The sequence below is a fragment of the Platichthys flesus genome, chromosome 5, assembly GCF_949316205.1.
Source record: "Platichthys flesus chromosome 5, fPlaFle2.1, whole genome shotgun sequence".
NCBI lineage: Eukaryota > Metazoa > Chordata > Actinopteri > Pleuronectiformes > Pleuronectidae > Platichthys > Platichthys flesus.
In genome coordinates this window covers 17,998,604-18,020,553 of record NC_084949.1, presented here as the reverse complement: position 1 = coordinate 18,020,553, position 21,950 = coordinate 17,998,604, and the positions used below count along the sequence as shown (strand labels likewise).

The following is a 21,950-nucleotide window of genomic DNA, read 5'->3' as shown; positions in this document are numbered from 1 at the left end:
ACTTATCAATGACATTGCTTAAACCCAGAGGTCAAGGCAATTCCACTTAATTTGTATAACCTAATTTACTAGTACAAAACTTCAAAGGTCATATGAAGTGTGTGATAACCTTTGGCACCAATTAGGACAAACCTGAGCAAAAGCTAAAGTTAGGGTTTAGGATGCTCACAATTTCATTGCAATGTCAAGATCCAATGTCAAAAAACAACAACACTCATCTTGCAATGCAAAAGAAAGTGAAAAAAGAAAAACTGTATCAGCATCCGCACAAATATTTTAGTTCATGGATAATCCTGTAAATCGTTTTGCGTAATCTTGCCAACAAACAAAATCAACCGGCAAACAAAACAACGCACATAGGTGAAAACATAACCTCCTTGGGGGACAAATTAAATGAGACAAAATAAAATAGATACAGGATCACACTTATAAAAATAAAAATGTAAAATGTAAATGCTATTTGAAAAAATATTACGATATCTTTATTCAAATGTATTCAATAGACATTATATAACCTTTATAGATATTAATCAATCAAATCGGTCTTCTTTTTTATTACTTAACTCGCATGAAAGTGCCTTTCTCAAAAAGGGTCAATTCATAAACCTATAGGCTTTGTTTGCACATTTTAGGGATAGAGTAGAGACCATGGATTGAAATCAAACTTTGCATATTTTATACCTTTACCATGAAAACATGCTCTTTTGATTTAATAAAGTTGGTTGTGAACCGAAGCGGATGAGAGGTGACACGTCTCTGAGTCCGGTTGCCGTGGCTTCGCAGCCTTCAGACACACCTTCCGTCTTATTTCAGCGTCGTTTCAGGCTAGAAATGTTCTCACCTCGAAGACTCGGTCCTGATTGAGTGTTCCTTTGCTTTATTACCCAGGGGGATGTTTGTTGCCATGGCGATTGAGGAAGCAGGGGCTGACACAGTATTTCATTACTGACTGAACAAGAGCAAAAAATGAAACATAATTTGCCATTTTCAAAGACAGAGAGACGAGGATTAATAGTTTGTGTCATTGCTGTGTCATCCGCCTGTCAGTGCCCGTACAGAGGTGAGCGGTGAAGTCAAAAAAAAATTAGAATATCTCGATATCAAGAATTTTGGGAAATAATGACAGAGATTGTCGGACTGCATTGTTTGACAGTAATGCATAATAAGTATACCTTACTCAAAGCCTTCTTTGTTTTGTGTATGTTAAAGATTAGGTAAATACAAAATAACTAGGTATGTTAGATAGGTAAATAACACTGTGCGCAAATTGCAGTTTTCTTCCACTTTGCAGTGACCTCTGAATCTTCCTAGCCAACGACTGAAAGTGTGAAAAATACATCCGGATTATTTTTAACTCATAATACACTAAAAGCTCAACATAACCTTGAATTTGCAGATATCTCTTCCTGCTCCGTCATTAGGAAGCTGAATGCCGCCATAAAAGTGTCTTTACAGCGATATGGACGGTAACAATTCTCTGTTGTCTCAGGGACATTTTCATCTCAGCTTTCACAACAAACACGTTGTGTTTCTAATACTAACCGAAACAGTCATCTGTTTTGTGTAATCTTAGAAAACGCTTACGTTTGTATTAGTTTGTCACATATAATTTTTGATTTGATTAGTCCCAGGCTATATGACCCCTTTTGAATGCTTAATATTTCACCTTATATATTATATTCAAAATGATTATAAAATTGCCAATGTTTGGTTTATTTTTTTTAGCTCAGCCTTGCCTATATGGCCAGGCAATATATATTTGTTCAAACCAGGAAACCCAAATACAGGCAAGACACATCACATGACTTGAGTATAACGATGTGATTACAGATGGTTAACGATGATAACACAAAATCTGCAGACAACCATGACATTACCATATGGATGTGGTACTGAAAAACAAATAAAAGCAAAACACACACGCACTGACATGATTCAACGAACAGGTAAAAAGAGCGTACACACAATCAAAAACCTGCCTGTTCTGTCACTGGTGTGTGTGTTCGAGGCTTTCCAGCTGAAGTGCATGTGTGCCTAGTGAACTACAATAAACTCGGTTAGTGGTGTGTGTGTGGTTTCACCAGTGGATGTGTGTGTGTGTGTGTGTGTGTGTGTGTAGGAAGTCAAGTCGGAATAGGTCGATGACAAACAGCAGAATGAACATCAGCCCACCACCATCATCACGTATATAAGGAACAGCTGCATGACGGCCAGATGTATATGCAATCTCCTGTCCTATTGCCTTTCTGAGTTACTCTTGATTTCCAGCTCTAAAAACGATTTAGCACTGCACAACATGTGAAAGGACCCCCCCCCCCCCGTGGTAATGCGATAAAATCAGACCAATGAATGCATATGGATCAAATGAACCCAAAATAACACATATTACACTCACAGCGCAAAACACATCACACTATGTGCTCTTACCAATGCACATTAGAGCACTTGAGCACAAAAGGAACAGTTTGCGATTTAAATACCATTAGACACTCCAGCAAACTGGGCTTTCTGCATGCACGCTGGGTTAGAGCGAGCTAGTGTGGCTAACTCTGTGTGGTGTGGTATGAAGATCTGAGCAGCTAGCAGGAGGGCGTGAAATGCCTTGTGTGCTACTGCGCGCACACGCACATTTGCATACTCTATGAATTGGATGAAAGATAGTGTGATGAGCAATGTGGGCCTAATGAATATGTATGAGGCAACAATCTGCCTGCACTATGAGTCCGTTTAGGCCCGCTCTGTTTTCACCATATCCCGGATAGTTTTATCACCTGTGACCTTTGCTAAACAAACTGCAGCCTATCTGGCTCCAAGTCGTGAAAGAAAATGAGAAACGGAGAGGGGGAAATAAATAAACAAAGCACAAAAAAAGTGCTGAGGATCGAGATAAGACTATATTGGGTCAGAAAAGAAAGGAAATTAAATTAGGTTCACGTCCAATTGGTTCTTGACTGGATTTATGTCTCTGCGTTATTTATTTATTTCATTAAATGAAAAATAGGAAGGGCTGGTCGTGGCAGATGTGGAGGGGTTAAATGTCCCCCCCCCCCCGCCCCACACACACAGGTCTATAATGGTCAACTCGAAACACCACAAGGTGCCATGTCTTGGGACCAATTGCAGATAAGGTCATGTGCAAAACAGGGACGCATGTGATGTATGAGATGCATGAATTGATTATATTGAATCTACAGTAGTGTCTCAGAATCAGTGTAATATTGCACATGTGTTGCACACATTGCTTCACAGCTGAGAAGCTTTTTGAAGACTGGCTGTTTGAATTTCTTGTCCTGAATATTTTATCCTAACGAGGATGATAGAACTTTTTTTTTACCTTAATGACCCCCCTCCCAGCTTGCCCCCCTTCGAAAAAAAAAAAAAAAATCGTAATCATCTAAAAAGGGAAGAATCCTAATTATCTATAGTGCTCCTTGCTCAAGAAATACATCTCCGCTGGTGCCAACAGTCTGCTCCTCTCCCAACCTGTCACTCCACATTTGACAAGGAACAAATCCCTCTGTACCCATCGACTCTATTGTCTCATGATTACTGAGCAAATTCCAACGCAACTTGATATCTTGGAAATGTTGCGGAGATCAGGAAAGGGATCAGGACAGAGCCTCTGGATCCAGACCCTGGGATTTAACATGGGGTCACTTGGCACACACGCTATACATTTTGCCAAGGATCTTAAATAAAAATAATATATCTTTGTTTTTCTTTCCTTCCTTCTCTCCTTCTTTGTCCCATTATGTTATTAAATAAAGTACAGAGATAAAACCCCAGTTGTAGCTTCTTTCACAATTATTGAAGCAAGACCAGTTTAGTTAAGAGGAGAGTCGTGATTCATCAGAGGAACATCATAAAGCGGCTGGATACTGATATATTTGCCCATATATTTTCCCAAGGGACCTGACCTACAATATATTGTGCTTTACCTTTAATAAGATATCTATGGCAAAATCACAGAGCCCTTATAGTTTTTTATCCACTCCACTAATTAATCAGCGGTGGGTATGCCCCCCATCACTAGCTTGTGTTAGTCGGCATTTGTACGGTGGTAAAAAGCCGTGCCTCTCATTAGGAGAGATGATCTATTTTCCATAATAAGAATTGATGGCCTTTCTTCTGCACTACCAAGCATTTTCTTTTTCTCTCACTCTTTCCAATTGCAGCCCCCCGTTCTCGCTTGCTCCCTCACACAGACACACGTCAGAGCTGTATGGAAAAGGACTAAATGAAGCACTATGTGATTAATGGACTTAATTTCCAGCAGATTTGACTTCACGGTGACAGCCCACTTCACCTCAAAAGCTTTCTGATTATTTGATTAAGCTTGTGTCAAAAAGTCAAACGGCTTTCAGATGAATGTCCCCCTCTGATCACCTACACGGCCTCGACCCACCCTTCCCCGAAGCTTTACATGAAATCAAATTGTTCTTGTGTTACGTGTGCTGAGTGGGTGGTTTCCTGTTGTATCACATGATGATGATAAGCAAAACAACAAAGAGAATAACTAAGAGAAAACAACAAAATGTCTCCATACGATGAAAAAACTGGTTTAATAGAATAATTTGCAGCTCAAAAATGCAGAGGAAATGTGCAGTGAGGCTAATGGAGTCACCCCTGTGAACCTGCATATCGCGATCCTAATCTTTGAACACAATGGCAGCCCCTGTCTATGTGGCTTTGCAAGCCTGTGCTAATGCTGTGTAAACATTGAGGCTGCTGTTTGCCACTGATTTAGCACATGTTAATATTACATGAGACAGAGGGGCCCTTTGATGATGCAAGTGAACACTCAAACTAGGGCTTTCCACCTCAGGGAGAGGGAGATGAGGCTGTGGAGCAGCTCCTTCGAGATTCTGCCACAGTTGTATCACAGACAGTTATTCCAGTTTCTTACTCCGTCACTGAGGTAATTATCAAAAACCCAGTAAATGATCAAATCCCAAACAACAACTTGTTCCACATTGTATTTGCAGTGCAACAAAGTAGTCCTTCTTCCTCGCTCTACAATAGTAGCCATCAAAACAGACACTAACCAGAGATTTGTGTGTTTGATCTACAGATCAGTGAGTGTAAAATTATTGTTTCAGATTTGACTGAAAAATGTACATAGTGAAACATTGCAAAAAATATCAAGGCCAATTTTTTTTTCAGGCACATCAGACGGACCAGCCCCTCGTTCCTCCCAAGCTCCACCCTCTCGTCCAAATACGGTCACATGTGGTTAAAAAACATAAGGGTCAAGATTCAAGGTCTCGAAACTGCAGAATCAATGGGCAACGTAACGGTGGATCGCGAATGGTTCTTACTTGAAATCCTCTCGCCCACTCAAGGTCATTTAACAGAGGATTTGAAACTGTTATGTGCAACAGCCCAGATCAGCTGAGATCCGTCCAACAATGAGTGAAAGAGTGTGAATGATTGATGAATGATAAATCTGATGATCAGTTGTAGCTAGATTTTGAATATTGGAAACAGGAAAACACTGACCAATAACTTAAGAACAGTGATTTGACAACTGGGCTGTTGTGTTTATGGTTCAAATTAATTTTGTTTAATTTGCACATTATGCATTCACAAGCTATTGATACAAATATTTCCTTTAAAAAAATATTGAGACTGATACTTTAATAATTCATGAGAACAAGGTTGCAATGCTGTGAGTTAATTTGAGTAAAAATCTATTTATCCAATGATTCAAGTTTTGAGAAATGAACCTTCATCAAACACTTAATCATTTTTTTCATGTTTTTCTTTTTATAAGATAATTGTCATGACATTACTGGAATTTACAAACTGTCTGAAAATAAACAGCTGAACAATGAAATGAGCATTCAGCTCGTTCTAAAATCATATCAGAAGAATGTAGACATGATATACCTATGCTCATAAAGGGCCTGTTTAGAGACAAATGGTTGGATCAACAATTTTGGTTTTACTGGTATTGGAATTTGGAATTCGCAGTTCACAGCATCCAATTTTAAGCGGGTTGCTATTTAAAGACATCAGAGAAATATTCATCCCCGTATTTAGTTTTCTCTAAATATAGGAATTTTAAACCATCTTAAACCTCCTTCAGTAATGTAACAGCACAGAGTCGTGCTTGTGGCTTGTGGCTCGCGGCTGGCCCATGCAGGAATCATTCTGGTTTTCTCTTCAGTCGTCCCAACCTGTGTCTGCCGGGAGACATAATTCATTACTTCTGCACCAGCCTCTGATAATACCATACCTCCCACTGCCAGCTCGGCTGCTCAGTGATGATGGAGACAGAAAACTGATTCCATTGTTTGTTGTCCCCCCTTGTCTAAACCCCCCCGGCCTTTTGCTCAATTTGTCTCTGACACACTAAAACCATGTATAGGAGCTTGTCAGTTGGCAAACATGTTAATTAACATGCAAGACCGGTCTTTTTCTGATAACAGGAAAAGAACAAAAAGTACAAAAATCCGAGCATGCACACTCGGAGCACAAGGTAATCAATAGAGCCGTGTAAGGTTGAGCAGGCATGAGAATGAGAGAATCAGTTTCAGGAGACAGAGCAGACTCTTGATGAGCCATTAACCTGCTGTCGGTGAGCTAAAATGGCTGCAGGACGTGGTTTAATTCAGCCTTTTATAAAAGAGGTCGTTGAATTGATGAGCCAAAGGAAAAGAGTTACACCCCTGGTTTGGTGTATTAGCAATGCTGATGGAGAAGAGGTTGAGTGGGGACCTGGAGGAGCGGTCAATATCTCCAATCAAAACTAAGCTGTCACAGAGTCACTGCAACACTTGTGGTCAGATCTAGAAAAAGTAATAGTATGGATTTGGGCAGCCCTCTCAAGGAGGAATGCTCCGATTTAAAACAAAAGTCATTGGAAATTTCTTCTGTAGTACTTTTCATATTTTTTTGGGGGGGGAAGTTGGTATTGGAAATTGAGACATATTTTGTGATTTCCACTTTTGCAGAACATTTTCTTCCGTCAGCCATTTATCTACTTTTGGGCTGGGCCTTCTCAGCATTGAGTTTGAGATCTCTTTAAAAATATCCATCAGTGGGCACAAAGAGTCAATTTTTCGCTTTGAAATAAGCTGCCAGAGTTCTATGAGCTCTCCTCACCACCCATTACAGTCGCCCAATGAATGATACATTTTAGATTAAAAGAGAAAAGGCGGCCAGCGAAGAGAAGGCAAAGAGAAGAGAAAACATGTGTTCTGCGGTTTTGCAGATTGTTCCCTGAACCATTTAATATAAATACACCAAATATATCAAAATTTTATAAAGATTATTTATTCTGGTTTGTGGTATCTATTTTGTATACAGTAAGTCCCAAACGGTTTATACAATAAAACCACTCAACCACTTCACATCAATCTCCTTAATTCCTCAGCAATCACTAAAAAGAAATCCTCTAAAATGTCATCAATATTTAGTTTAGACATATGGCTACCTGTGGATGATGGATTTGATTCCACACAGGTATAATGGGGATGATAGGTCTTCCCTGTCACGCCTGCAGTATGTGCAAAATGCTGCTGCAAGGTCGCTGACTAGCTCTCAAAGGTACATGTACATGCCTGTACTCACCTCCCACCACCGGCTCTCTGTCAGTCTCAGAGTTCATTTTAAAATTGTATTTTTATTTGTAAAGCTCTTAATGGATTGGCTCCCTCCTACCTGTCTGCACTTTTAACTCCCTATAACCCACTGAGGTGCTCTGACCAGTCGCTGCTGGTTGCCCCACAGGCTCAACGGAAACTCAGGGGCAGCCGCGCCTTCTCAGACACAGGCCCCAGTATGTGGAAATGAATTGCCCCACCACATCATAAATGCCCCCCCCCCCAATGAGACATTCAAAACACAACTCAAGTCCAATCTCTTCTCTTTGGCATTCGACTGTATTTAAATGGTCCAACATCATGTATTTGTGTGTGTGTGTGTGTGTGTGTGTTTGTAAAGCACTTTGGTCAGCTTGTGTTTTTTTTAATGTCCTATATAAATAAATTGATTTGACTGTTCAGAGAACTATATAGAATACTCTTCAGCATGAATAAAAATACATTAACTGAAGGTTCATAGCATGCAAGAAGGGGAGGATTTAAATGGTCTGTATTTATATGGCGTTTTTTTTTGTTGTTTTGTTGACCACTCAAATTACTTTATAGTACAGGTCATGCCATTCACCCATTCACCCACACATTCAGACAGTACATCTATGAGCTGCACTTGTTGTATGAGTGGCAATTCAGTGTTCAGTTGTCAGTATACGACCTCTCTACCCCCTTAGCCTGGTGGGTTATAACAATGTTGGCTTCACACTGACGCCCATTTGAAAGCTAGCATTTACTGCTACAGTGAAAGAGAAGAGAAAATGGGAAGTGATTCATTTGAGAGAGGGAAGACACCCAGGGCTTATCATCAATCTTACATTCAAATTTATGAAGATTAGAGGTGATACAAAGAAAGTGAAGAGTAAGGTCCCTAACTGATGACATGCTAAAAGAGAGCACATATAATAAGTATATGCTGTTTAAATAAACAACAATCGATGGAGGTTCATATGTGAGTGATTTGAAAATGCAAAAACAATTACACTCCAATGTATTGATCTTTAAAAATGTAAATACACACTCAGATGTGTTTTCCATGTTATTCAAACACAGTGACCATATTGCTCAGTTGTATTTAATGTTCGAAGGGATTTCCTCATTGATCAATGCACAGTAAAGGTCAAACACTATGATTAAAATGTTACATATGAATTGCTCAACAGCATTTCTTAATTAAAGGACATAAAGTAATAATTACCCTAACGGATTTACAGAAATGATTTTGTCCTCAGAACACAAACTTCCGAATATGTATCATCTTATTACAAATGATCATGTGGTTTCCACATTAGACACAAAATCAGACATGAATGAATGTCCTGCATTTTGGACTCTGTATTGTTCATATGCTGGAAAAATGAAAATGATACATGAATCAGGGGTAAAGAGGCATCATGAGACATACAAAGTGATATGACTAAGCCCTCATGGGCGCACATGACATAATTAGGGATTTATGCTGGGCTCTATATCATATTACCATAGGAAATCTATTTATTCAAATCATTGAAGCATGCTGCTATGTCAAGTCTTATTCCTCTTTTGCGTTCTCTTTTGTCACATTTAATCTTTTGTAATCCACTTAGTGTCATATCTGCAAAACAGGAATTCTGCTGCTTCTTGTCATGAAGCACCTTTACAGAAGCTATATCCCGGCTGCTAGCGGGAATGCTGATGCTGTTTATGTCTCAGAGCTAAGCTTATCTTCATGGCAATTTGCTTGGGCAAGGTTTGGTGAAATGTGTCAGACAAACACTGCAAACCAATTCATGCAGTCTGCGGAGATAATGGACCCTTGAGTTGACTCCCCTAAGCCTGCCAGCAAGGGTTAGGGCCAGCCTTTTGTGAATACATGCTTGATGCAGCTATAATTTCCATTCGTTTATCTCCCTTTTCGGGATAGTGGGGATGTTACACAAAGAATATAAATGTCAGCTCATGGTTAAAAGATTGGCTGATTGCATCCTAGGGCACAGCTGTAATTCTTCAGTTTAGGGCTGATGACCAATTCCCCCTTTGAGACACGTGGACTGAGTCACAGGGAAATGAACAAAGCCACCATGAGGAAAAACTGCTAAAGATGTCAGAGTTATTATTGGAATCAAAATTCCATAACTGATTCGTACATTAACCCTATGTGTATTGTGTTCATTCCCGTTATAAAACAGATTGAATGCTGTTTAATATCTGTATTTTATAAAACAACTTTGGAAATGCCACAACAAAGTGGTATCCTCCAGCAACACTGCAGGACGTTGCCTTGATAAATTTAATTTGATATTTATACTTTTATCAACTGCTTCACAACTCAACCAAGATACGCACCGGAGAAAAATTGGTGATTATCTTACAGCTAATGTTGGTGCTACTTCGCAGTGGGAGCTCCCCATTGGGACTCATTGGTCTGTAGCAGTATTGATCGGGTTACTGTTCATCAAGGTTTCATCACGTTATGATGACCTTAACGACAGTATTGCCAGTCCATGCAGGTTTTCTCAGATATATCTTCAGCACCCTTGACTTTATCCCTTTGGCCTTGTTTCCGTTTCCCCTTCTTACACAGATTCAGAATATATGTCTTCATATAGATAAATAAAAAGCTGCTGTCACCTGACGAGTAGCGTCTTCATGATGATATTCAATTTTAAAATGTTATGGGAAATATATGTTTCATTTTCTTTCTTTACCTAATAAGCAAAGGAGGCTGCTTGTTATTGATTTATTGATCTATTTATCCATTTATTCATTCATCTTTCCTTTGTAACCTAATTAGGTTGGTGGGGCCAGTTTAAATGGTTGTGATTATATATGTATTGGTCAGTTGTTTTTGTCTGTTCTTTCGTGAGTTATATTAAGTCTCAGTTGTTCATCAAAAAATAAAATACACAAAATGATGACTTATCATCATGACCAAGTGGTTTCAACTAACTCATATAATCAAAAATTTCAAGAACGGTCAATAATATGTCTGTGTGAATATCAGGTGTGTTAGGGTTGATAATTAAGCTCCTCAAATACTTCCTTAAATACTTAAATACTTCTTCTACATCTCTTTTTTGATGCATGCCGACATTCACTTCTTGCAAATCACACACTGATGCTGTAGTGAGTTGCCAAATAAAATAAACCAGTTGTAAGGAACCACCTATCATACATCCACTATTTGGCATAGCTCTTGTACTATATATCTAAAATTGCTTCACTTTGATTCTTCACCTTTGACCTTTCTTCCTCCAAACTCTCATTCAACTTAACTGACATAATGATAAAGGCCTGAATGATACAGGACTCAATACAAAATCAGCTAATGACTCTATTCTTCAGTTTAATTAGCAGTTCAATAAAACCAATCTAGGGCCAGGACGCTGATTAGAAATGACAGTTCAAATTTAAATAGCACTTTACTGAACTTCCTGCCACAACACTTGAGCTCGCTGGTGGCCATTTAATGACACCTGCTCTCTGAGGACATCAGGGATTGTTTACTCTCGACCTCAGCCTCTGACCAAGAAGCAATCTGCCCCGTCTGGTTCAATAATCAATACGTCTTGAGATGTTTGTTCAATTTCATAAAGATGGAGTCAACTGAGCCTTTTTTATTTTACACTCTATACCTTAGAAATCACATTTGCACATTCCTCTGGGCTTTGCCTCTTCACAGGACTGTCTCTGAATGGAAGGGCTATGAAATGACTGCTCACTCTCTGTTCCGACGCGTCCTTAGATGTGCAGAAGCCGCATATCTATACCCGCTTCACTCCTTTGATTGACAAGGCACAAGCATCGGGAAAATAATCACACATATGTTCTTACAGGTGGGTTAGGGTAAAGGCTTCTAATGCCAGCTATCTGATAGTGCAGCACTGCTTTATGGTATAATTCCAGAGGGACATATAGGAGTGTACAGATACAGTGCCTTGCATACGTATTCACCCCCCTTGGACGTTTCTACATTTTGTCATGGCATAACCTCAGATTACAATTTATTTTATTGGGATTTGATGTGATGGACCAACACAACATAGTCCATCATTTGGAAGTGGGGAGAAATATTCCATGGATTTCACAATTATTTACAAATAAAAATCTAAAAGGTGTGGAGTGCATATGTGTTCACCCCCTTTACTGTGAAAGCCCTATCAAAGATGTGGTGCGACCATTTGCCTTCACAAGTCACATTTGCAAGTCACGTAGTTAGGAAATAGGGTCCACATGTCTGCAATTTAATCTCAGTATAAATACACCTGTTCTGTGAAGGCTGCGGAGTTTGCTAGAGACTTAAATCAAATTGAGAATGTATGGCAAGACTTAAAAATTGCTGTCCACAGACTGTCTCCATCCAATCTGACTGAGCTTCAGCTTTTTTGCCAAGCAGAATGGACAAACATTTCCATCTGTAGATGTGCAAAGCTGGTAGAGACCTACACCAAAAGACGTGCAGTTGAAATTGCAGCGGAAGGGGGTTCTACCAAATATTGACTCAAGGGGGTGAATACTTATGCATCCAACAGATTTCATCTTTTTTGTTTTCATTATTGTTTGTGTCTCAATAAAATTAATTTTGCACCTTCAAATGGTAAAAAGTCTGTTTAAGTCTATTGGACTTAAACAGACTTGTTTAAGTCTATTGGAATTCCAGTTTGTGACAGTACAAAAAGGGAAAAAGTCCAAGGGGGGTGAATACTTAAGCAAGGCACTGTATATGTACAGCCTATAGCACCTTCTTGGCTCATACGGTTGTTCCGACAATGTGCTTCCATCAGACGGATTTTCTCTCTTTGTTGTGGTAATGCAAGTGTCTCCATACCCTTCATGGTAAACAATGGTATTAACTCTCCTCCACTGTGACTGGCCTGTTCGTGAAAACACTGATGATAAGAGCCCCTCTTGCTCAAACACAGGGCCAGTTTCAACTTGAAACAATCAGAGGTGAACACAAAAAGGAAAGGGTTTTTTTCTTAAGAAAAAACTGAGCGGCTGTCAGAAGTGCCTGTGAGCTTCTCTAAAACCATTAAAACTGTTCTTTAAATGAAACAAAATCTGAGAAGATGTCAGTACGGTGTCCTTCAGCTAAAAGAGTACCAGAACGTGAGAAAAGGCCTTGGTTTGAAATCTGTACCAATTGCTGCACTCCAGAGGACTACAGAGGAATATTTTAGTGCACAGAAACAGAGGGTTGGAGGTTTTATGAAGGCTAGATGCACAGACTTGTAGGTGCAAGAATCCCAATGACAGAAACGGGTTGTACTGACATTTAACTATCTGCCTCCTTTTTCTTTCTGCCTAAAGGCTTTCAGCTCATCTAAAAATAGCTCAGAAAGGTGAATACCTGCACTGGATTAGGGTGGGTGGTCAGTGTACCTCTGTGGTTACCTCTTCCAAAGGTAGATTTCCTCTGAGGCTAATATCATTGTATGAAAGGGAGGATTAATGTTGGCTTAAAGGTTTCGAGTCATCACAAATAGATCCGTTCCAACAGCGGTCCAACCACTTCACAGTTAACTGTCCAGTAAAGCGCTTAATGCAGTGGCCCCCAGAATAATATTTACTGCTGCAGTCTGTCTCATGCCGCTGAGCCCTGAAGGCCAAATCACTATCAGTTACATTCAACTCTTTATTGATTATGCATAATCACTGAAGGTATGTCTTTCCCCTTGACTGTGCTCATGTCCAAAGTAAGGTCACTTCTGTAAATCCAAAGTAAGAAAAGCTAATGAAGTGATGAAGGTAAAGTGAGCCGCTCAACTTAATGTAGCGACTGTGTGTGGACAAAGATACACTATATTGAGGAAAATGGATTTTAATTTATTTGTTTGCATTTACAGCTGGATGGATTAAGTTTGTTATCTTTGTGAGTAATAAATGTATTTACTAATGAAGGTTTTAAGAAAAACAAGTAAGAGAGAAGGCAAGTAACAGATTGCACATTGGGTAAAGACAGAGTTATATTTATTAGAAAAATACCATATCCAGAGATAAGGCACTTAGAAATAAAAATACACTCTGTATAAATTTCCTTAATAAGAGCACAGTTGGTAAAGAGAAGCGCTCCATGATGGAGTCAAAGTCAGTAAAGAACCTTATTTTGACAGTAGAACAGAGATGGAGAACAACGTTATTTTTTGCTGGCATGTACAGATTATCACTGCAGTGGCAATAAAAAAAAGGAACTATGGGAACTTTGGATATTCACCTCGCGTTTGAATTAACAATCGCGTATTAGAGTGGGCAGCACTGTGACCTCAGGATGATGCATCAACAGGGAGAGAGGCAGATACACGGAGGTAATGGCGATTATGCATCTGAATAGTGGTAAATAGGAGAATTATTGATGACAAGATTATTCTCATAAAAAATGTATATAGTCTTTTAGATTAGTATTCAGTTCCTTTTCCCCTGCATATTGTGTTTACATTAAATCACATAGAAGCAAAGTGAATAATGATATGGGAAGTTTACCCACTTACTTCCCTGTATACTGTACCTCAAAAGATATAAATGATTAAATGCAGTACTTGTGACCAGTCCTCATCTAATATCAGTCGTGTATAGTTGGTTACTGTTGAATTACACTGTGAGGATCATATGATCACCTTCATTCATCTGTATGAATGCATTTGTGTTGGTCAGGGGACTTTATACTCTCCTCCCTAAGCAATGAGAGTGCATGGCAATGATCAAATGTGATGAAACGTTCTCTGCACATGTTGAGAAGAATGGACTTTAATGTTTTAGGCTTTTTCTTGTCATAGTTTCTGTTTAAAACAATCTGTCAACCTGATGGATTGGTCTTCGCAATAACACTATATTTTTAAACACTCGCAGTTTGCAGACATACAAAATATCATCATCTGCTAAATCCTGTATTCAAAGTTGTATTAAAAGTCTAATATTTTATTTATGACAATGCGGTGGCAAGTAAATCAGATATAGTTTTAGAGGATAATCTCTCATTCGTCTGTTGAAAAACAATAACCTATCTTTCATCGGCAGATTGACTTGAAATTGCATGGATAGTTCCCTGCTGAATGAGACAATACTTTAAATAATGGGACGTAAATGAGCTTCAAATATGTTAATATGTATTTAAATACATAGCTTTACATAACTGTGTCTATTTTTCCTTTTATCCTTAGATTAATTTATACAACCACACAGAAGCACCTGTCCAAAGGGACACTTATAGAGTAGAAAGTTATTTCTGATGGGTGGGGATTAGGTTCTTCTCATTATAGTTAGTCTTGGGAATTAACTAGTACAATCCTTCGTTCATAGACCAGTGATACAAGAAAACACACAATTTTACCTCTCAAACGCAGATGAATGACGAGCACTTTTTAATTGTCTCTATGCTCTTTTCTGATTTTACCAATTTGCCTCTACAATTACAGTGAGTTGAACCTCTCCAACCTCTATGTGGAGTTCAGTTCAACAGCAATAGAAAGAGTGTCATAACTCACATAGTATGGACATTATGGGTGTAGTACAAGAGTGTGTAGCTGCACTTTGAATAGATTGTATAGAACATTTTTTTTAGAAAATTCATCTGACAAGAGCAAGATCCTTGCATCAAATTTCACAGAACCATTTCATGTCATTAAGCCAATGAGATACCCAGCCTAATAATGACTGGTTTCCTGTTGCTGGTCAAGATGGTCCAATGAGTCTGATATGATTAGGAAAACTCTCGAGGTAAACGCCACTCTTTACAGAGGTGAGCGGAGAAGAGCGGTTGAGAAATTGAGAGACTTAAACACCGTGGAGCCGAACGGAACAACTAACAAATGGAGATAAAGCAGAAATAAAGAAGGGGTTACTTTCCACTGTGATACTGTTGATCATGTCCACACTCCAGACTAATGGCTCCAGACAGCTCCTCCCTGACACCAGGGGAGACGACTGCAGTGACATTGATCAGGGTGTTAATTAGTCCAATATATATAAGGGGGTTGTGATGGTGGCACTAATGATGGCTGTCTCTTGGATGGCATGAATAATAAGGATAGAAATGACAATGATACTGCAGAGTAAACAAGGATTGCCTTGAGTGTATTACCTATCTTGCTAGTAAGGGCCGGTGAAAACAACCTTCTCGCCCTGACAGAAGGGTAACAGCCGAGCACAAGCTCTCGGGAGGTGGAGCGTAGGATGCTAGGGCTTGAGTTCTTCATTTGCCAATAGGTATTACGATATATACATATCCATTGTGGTGTGGGAAAAGTAACTATGAAGAATGTTAGAGTGTAGGTTAGATCAATATTTCTACTTTAGGTTTACATGCTCTCGTGTTCTGGAAACACATCCCCATCCTCATTCTGCCCATTGCTGCAGCTCCTCTTTTCAGCCTCTGTCTGTAATGCTGGTTTTAGCTCTCGTCTCTTCGATGTTTTCTACCCGATTCCATGGTTATTAAATACAAAAATCATAATGGTGACACTGATTTTAGAAGCTTATTTAATAAGTTTGCACAAAAAACTAAAATAAATGGATGAGAACTCTGTTCATGGCCAAACACACAGATTGCACATTTTAATAAATGATAAATGATAACCACAGTTTTAAAATCACAGCTGGAGATCTCTAATTGGACATTACTGCCAAAGCACCTCATCATCTCATGAAGCCCACATTCATATGCATGTGCCACGCTGCCAGTTACAGTAGGGTGAACCTACTTAACACTTCAGAGCATCTTATGAAAGGGCAGGGTCAGCAGCATGTCTATTCCAATAGATCTTCATTGACTTATGACCCGTGCACCAACAAGTATTTCCAGGCGTAACCTCTGACAGAATTAAAACGGTTGCTGTGTTAGAAACGTGCTTCACCTACTAAGAGGCTTCTTGGGGCTTGAAAAGGGAAGGAAACCCATTTTCTCCATATACTATCATGACACTGATGACATGATACCAGCCCAAGTTAAAGCTAACCATCATGCAATAGGCGACTCAGAGGTGAGAGGGAAGCAAGGGAATGTTCCTTAGTGTTAGCATTAGACTCATACCCCCCCCCCCCCCCCCCCCCAAATTGACACTGAAATATTCTAAAACTCCACCAACCAGTCAGGTGGTAGGAAACATGGCCACAATCTCTGCTTCTTAAACAAGATGTTGAATAAGAATCAGAAATATAATTTTAGAATAGAGAAAATCATTTGTCCTATTAGCCAGTAAAAACTCATCACTTCATCATACTAACAGTTGCGTTACATTTTTGACATAATTAGCCCAATCATTTATGAGTTATGGCCATATATTCCTTTTATGAGGTCACCTTTACCTTCGCCAGTTCATATCCCTCATTGACACCTACGTGTCAAATTAGAGAAGACACATGCCCTCTAGGTTTTCCAGAGATATCATGGATAACTGATGGGCAGATGAGAGGATGGACACATTTAACATATAATGCCTCAGGCCACGGCTGTCATCAGTGTGCAGGCATTCAAAACACAAACAAGCCCGGCAGATAAAACCTGAAGAATGAACTGCATTAGTAATAACGCTGTAAATATCTCTAAACAAGGAAATCCATGCTGTCATGCGTCATGTATGAATAAACATCCATTGACTTTGTCTTTGAAGAACATTCTCTTAGTTTAATTCTATGTCTTTGCTGCTACTAAAGCACACATAGAGATGAATACAGCACCAGGTGAAGTAAAGGAAATATGCAAGTGACCCTATGGCATGATCATCCAATGTAATTTATTTTGGGTGTTTTTAATCAAATAATCCGACTACGCTGAATTTTATTTAAGACAAATCATTTTCTTTTCCCTTTTTAAATTGATGAAACGATTCAGAGTACGACTACGCACCAGTAGCCGCACTATCCTTCCTGCCTGCCAACACACTGCAAACACACAAGCTTGGGATAAGCTGTTGCACGGCCAATGAGCTATTTTCAGCTCAGACCTGAGCTCACACTCTATCTCCTTAGCATATAAACAACTGCTGTGTACCTCACTGTTGCCACATATGCTTTACATATAAATAACCCAAATTCTGTAAAGGGCAAAAACAATGAAACATCTCCCCTTGTTCTCGCTTCACGTGAAGAGTAGTAGGCATCTGTCCAAAGCGTCCTTGGGCTGAACAAAGTTTCAACATTTTTGAATGCAAAGGACACATTTTGAGTGCAGCATCAGTCACCTCCTCCCTCATCAGCAAACAGCTGGTGCGGACCGAAAGGGCACACAAATCACTCACTCTCTCAGCGGATGTCAAAGGAAGCAGCAGTGGTGTTTTTAAGCGTCAGGATGTTAAGAGAGGCCCACATAAAGGCTTCTAAAGGCTCCTTTGACTGAGCCATGGAAACAAAAAGCAACCACCACCAAAGGGCAGAGGAATTCATCACAGGACTTTCCCTCCAACTATCACATTTGGATTCAGATTGCATTTAATGGTCATTTTTATGTCGGAACATGAAAACAAAAATTATATTTCGCTTGAGCAGCACAAAGCTAAAGTAAAGAGACACTACAGTGCAACACACTTATAGACAGTAATTGTGACGGAATAACTAAGAAGCAAACTCCATCCAAGACCTCATGGAAACTAGACAGGGTCCATGTATACACTTTAACAGAAGCATACTTAGAACCTATTTCCTGGATGAGTAAGGACTTGATCTTATCCAGACAACATCACAAGATATCCACTGTGTACATGCATCATGGGTACTCTGCATAACATCTGCAATAAGTGACATAAAACCCCGCCCCCCTGAGTAGCCAAACAATGAGAGTGGGAAAGAACTGCCTTAGTCACTGTGGTATATACTGTATATTCACTGCATGGATCCTAGTAACAGTCCAGGCACTGTATGATTCCCCAGTATCTGTCCAAGGCACCCAAAGTACCACAGTCCAAAAAACACATGTAAACTGAATGGGCAAACCTGCAGGACTATGTATGCTGTGGAAGGCTGCTGTCCTATTTGCACACTGAGGTCAGAGTGCCTCCAGCATGTAGCAGCAACACGTGCGGTGACTCTTGCTGCCGGATTCTATCCCCCATTTTTTCTCAATTTTTTTTGGCAAAAGATTTTGGTTCAGTGGGAGTCAAACTCCTCTACTTGCAGAAAAACCTTCCAGAATAATTAACAATTTAAAATGGATCTGTGCATGAGCAGATGCCCTCAGTCCCTGTGGCCTCAAGCAGTTAAACAATGCTACCCACTCCTTTATATATATAAGCTGTAGGGACATATAGCATAGCAAACAAAAGTTGTATGTGCAGTTTCTACAACCACTGAATCATAATCTTTAAGGAATCTGTAGAGATATAATGTGCTGTGTGTATTCAAATGTATCACTTTTGTAACACTTTGAAGCAAATTTCCAGAGACTACTGATAAGCCAACAGATTACAAAACAATGTAATTTGGCTATTTGCATCATATAATGTGACTGAGAATAAAAAAATCGGCACAGGTTTATTTTCTGGTTGCAAGAGGTAAACCAGTTAGCTGAAGCAAAGGTTGAGCTTTGCTTTCCTGATTGCTCATCAAGAAAGTTGTTTCCAAAAATAAACAGGAGTCAATGATAGTTTCAAGTTGTGGTTTTGCAATGTGAATTCCACCACATATGTCTGCACATGCAGTTACCAAGAGGAAATAGTTAAGAAGCAAGAGGGACCTTGATTCTGCTCAGTTGCACATTGTAAGTACCTGAATAATATTTCACCACAGTCTAGGAGATTAACTATGAAGGTCATTTAACCATGGAAAGACATAAAGACGATGTGACATCTGGACAGAATCTGAAAGGACTTGTGTGTGTGCGTGTGTGAGTGTGCGTGTGTGAGTGTGTGCATGAGTCTACATGGACACAGTTTTAAAGTCAATTACAAATCTGCTTTAAAACATTTTTAAGTATCAATCATTGAGAGCAACTCCTCTGTGTGTTTGTTGAAATGATAATGCATGAGAATGGAGATATGCGGGCATATGCGAGTGGCCCAGTGAATAATTCATGACTGACCTCCACCAGCTTGTTGGCATGTTCACGGAACACCTGGGCGTACTCTTTGACCTCCTTCTCGTTTCCACTCTTGGCCGCTTCGATGAGCACCAAGAGAGGGACATTGGTCTCCAGGAAGGAGTCTGAGATGTGGTCCATCACGGCCTTCCTCAGCTGGATTACAGAGGGAGAGAGAGAGAGACAGAGATGAGGAAGAGGTCATAATATTAATAATACTGCAGCTTACCTCACTGCATTACATTTTCCAATGATTATATATCACTTAGCTTTGTAATGAATAGGATGTAGTAACGTACCAGGTTGAAAGAACAGAGAAAAAGAGAGAGACAAACGAGGGGGAGCGTGAAAAGAGGAGGAGAACTCTCAGCGGGCAGGAGTGCAAATTGCTTGCATGGTGTCATTTTTCCCATAAGGCCTTTTTACTGGGGGAGACCTCACGTTATATCTTTGTTTATGGACTCGTTTTGTACCAAACTAGCTGGGGACTGGTTGTTTAATAAAACAGTAAATCAACCCTGACCCCTGCTAGTCACTGGGACACGTGATGCGATGCCAGAGGAAACAGTAAGGAAGCCACAACAGACAGGTGCTTAATCTCAGACAAAGTGGGAGTTATATTCACATGAGAGCAGTGCTAAGAGACAATAATTAACTTTGGGGGGGGTTGTCTCCTACATATCTAGAGGCAGCTTTTCCTCATAAGATCCCCCTCAATCATTTCAACATACATTAGTGTTAACAGAATAAATTCAACTTCAATACACTGTTCTGATGTATCATATCATTTATGTGTGAGTGTGATTATTGTGCCAACAATACAATAAATGCAGCAGAGGTGACAACACAATAAGTATTAATAGTAACAGCAGTGATACCATCTAATATCATCTTTTTAAAAAGCCTTTAACTTTTCGAAAGAAATGGAAACCGTACCAGCCAAAGGTTGTGTAAATGTAGGGCCTAAATGTCCTCTGACTGGTTAGTTATCACTTCTCCACACACACAAATGATGGCATTAAAGTGAAAAGTGTCCAATTAACAACAATGGATGACAGCAATTTGTTTGACTCCTCAAATCCCCTTTTATAATTAGACATTAAGCAACACTGTCGCACAATTGGTGAATTAAAAACACTGAAGCGACAGGGACAAGGGCAGAGAAGACTAATGGCTCCGAATGACTCTGGGAAATTAATTTAACCAACAAAAAGATCATATGTAAGTGTGTCAGTCGCACTTAAACAACCTGCAGCAATCACAAGCTTAATTGCCGGTCCAGCGAGTGAAGGAGAAAAAATGGAGAATTATGGCTTCCTAGGGGAAGATAATTCATCACTATTGCCCTCGGAAAGAGACTAGATTTGGCCAGGGTAGTGGACATGACAGGTCTGCAAATGCTATAAACAACCTGGAGCCTACACTCTGTAAGCGCTTCTTTATCCAGAACTCTAGAATCCTGGCTCACTGATTTGAAAAGATGGGACTTGTCAATAATATAGTTTTTCCCCTTTTGTCCTCTCAGAGAACAGACTTGCATCATTGCGGGTGTAACCTTGCTCTTCCCTCACCTTGTGGCAAGGGTAGGGAATCTGGACAGATAAGGATCCTATGTAGCCAGAGCTGTCTTCACACCATGATATTGCTGTTGCAGCACTGGAGATAGGTGTGGCAGAACCCACTATCAAACTGGGACAGGTGAAAAAAAAAAATTGGGGGTTTATTTTGACACAATTTCTCTCACTGTTGGGAATAGTGGGGACAACGGTGGGCTTTTGTTGAGCCGCATTTTGCAAGTGATAAAATAACCCTATGAAAACCATAATAGTTGGAGCATTCTTTCTTTTTTCCGTCATTGACTCCAATCTCATCAATTGTACGCCAGTTGAGATGACAGCATTAGATTTAATTAAGTGCCGCGGTTAGTCACTAAAAGTATTTTCTTATATTGCTCCACATGCTCAGAATGGGGTTGCATCAACTTAGTATCTCATTGAAAAAGTGTCAGACGTCTCCTGCGTCTGACACGAGTCATGTGTCAAGCAAAAGAATAAAAATAAATGTATTTTTATCTGCTTACTACTCTCTATCATTTCTGTTCTGATGGGCATCACTCGTGCATCAAAGTCAGATGAGTCACAAAACGATCCTCCTGTGGTTTAATGTATTTTGATCTCGGTTAAAATGGTTTTCACTGAGCTATATCGTTCATTGGAATGTTGTTAGATAAACTTGCTTTTGACTTAGTGCAGTATCTCCTTGTTATACATAGATAATAAAGGCTGAACGAGACCCTTTTTGATTTGACTGTGGAGGTCTTTTGTATTTTTTTCATCTGTGTGTCAGGGAAAGATTCCTGTGGTTGTCGC

At 39.6% G+C, this 21,950-nt stretch overlaps 1 protein-coding gene across 1 annotated transcript in view; it reads right to left on the bottom strand.

The window, feature by feature from the left end:
* ctnna2 (catenin (cadherin-associated protein), alpha 2) overlaps positions 1 to 21,950 on the bottom strand; it is a 276,055-nt gene that overhangs the window by 50,022 nt on the left and 204,083 nt on the right. The window contains exon 9 of the mRNA XM_062388807.1: positions 19,585 to 19,737. Coding sequence (XP_062244791.1) covers positions 19,585 to 19,737 — 153 coding nt within the window. The remainder of the gene's footprint in view (positions 1 to 19,584; positions 19,738 to 21,950) is intronic.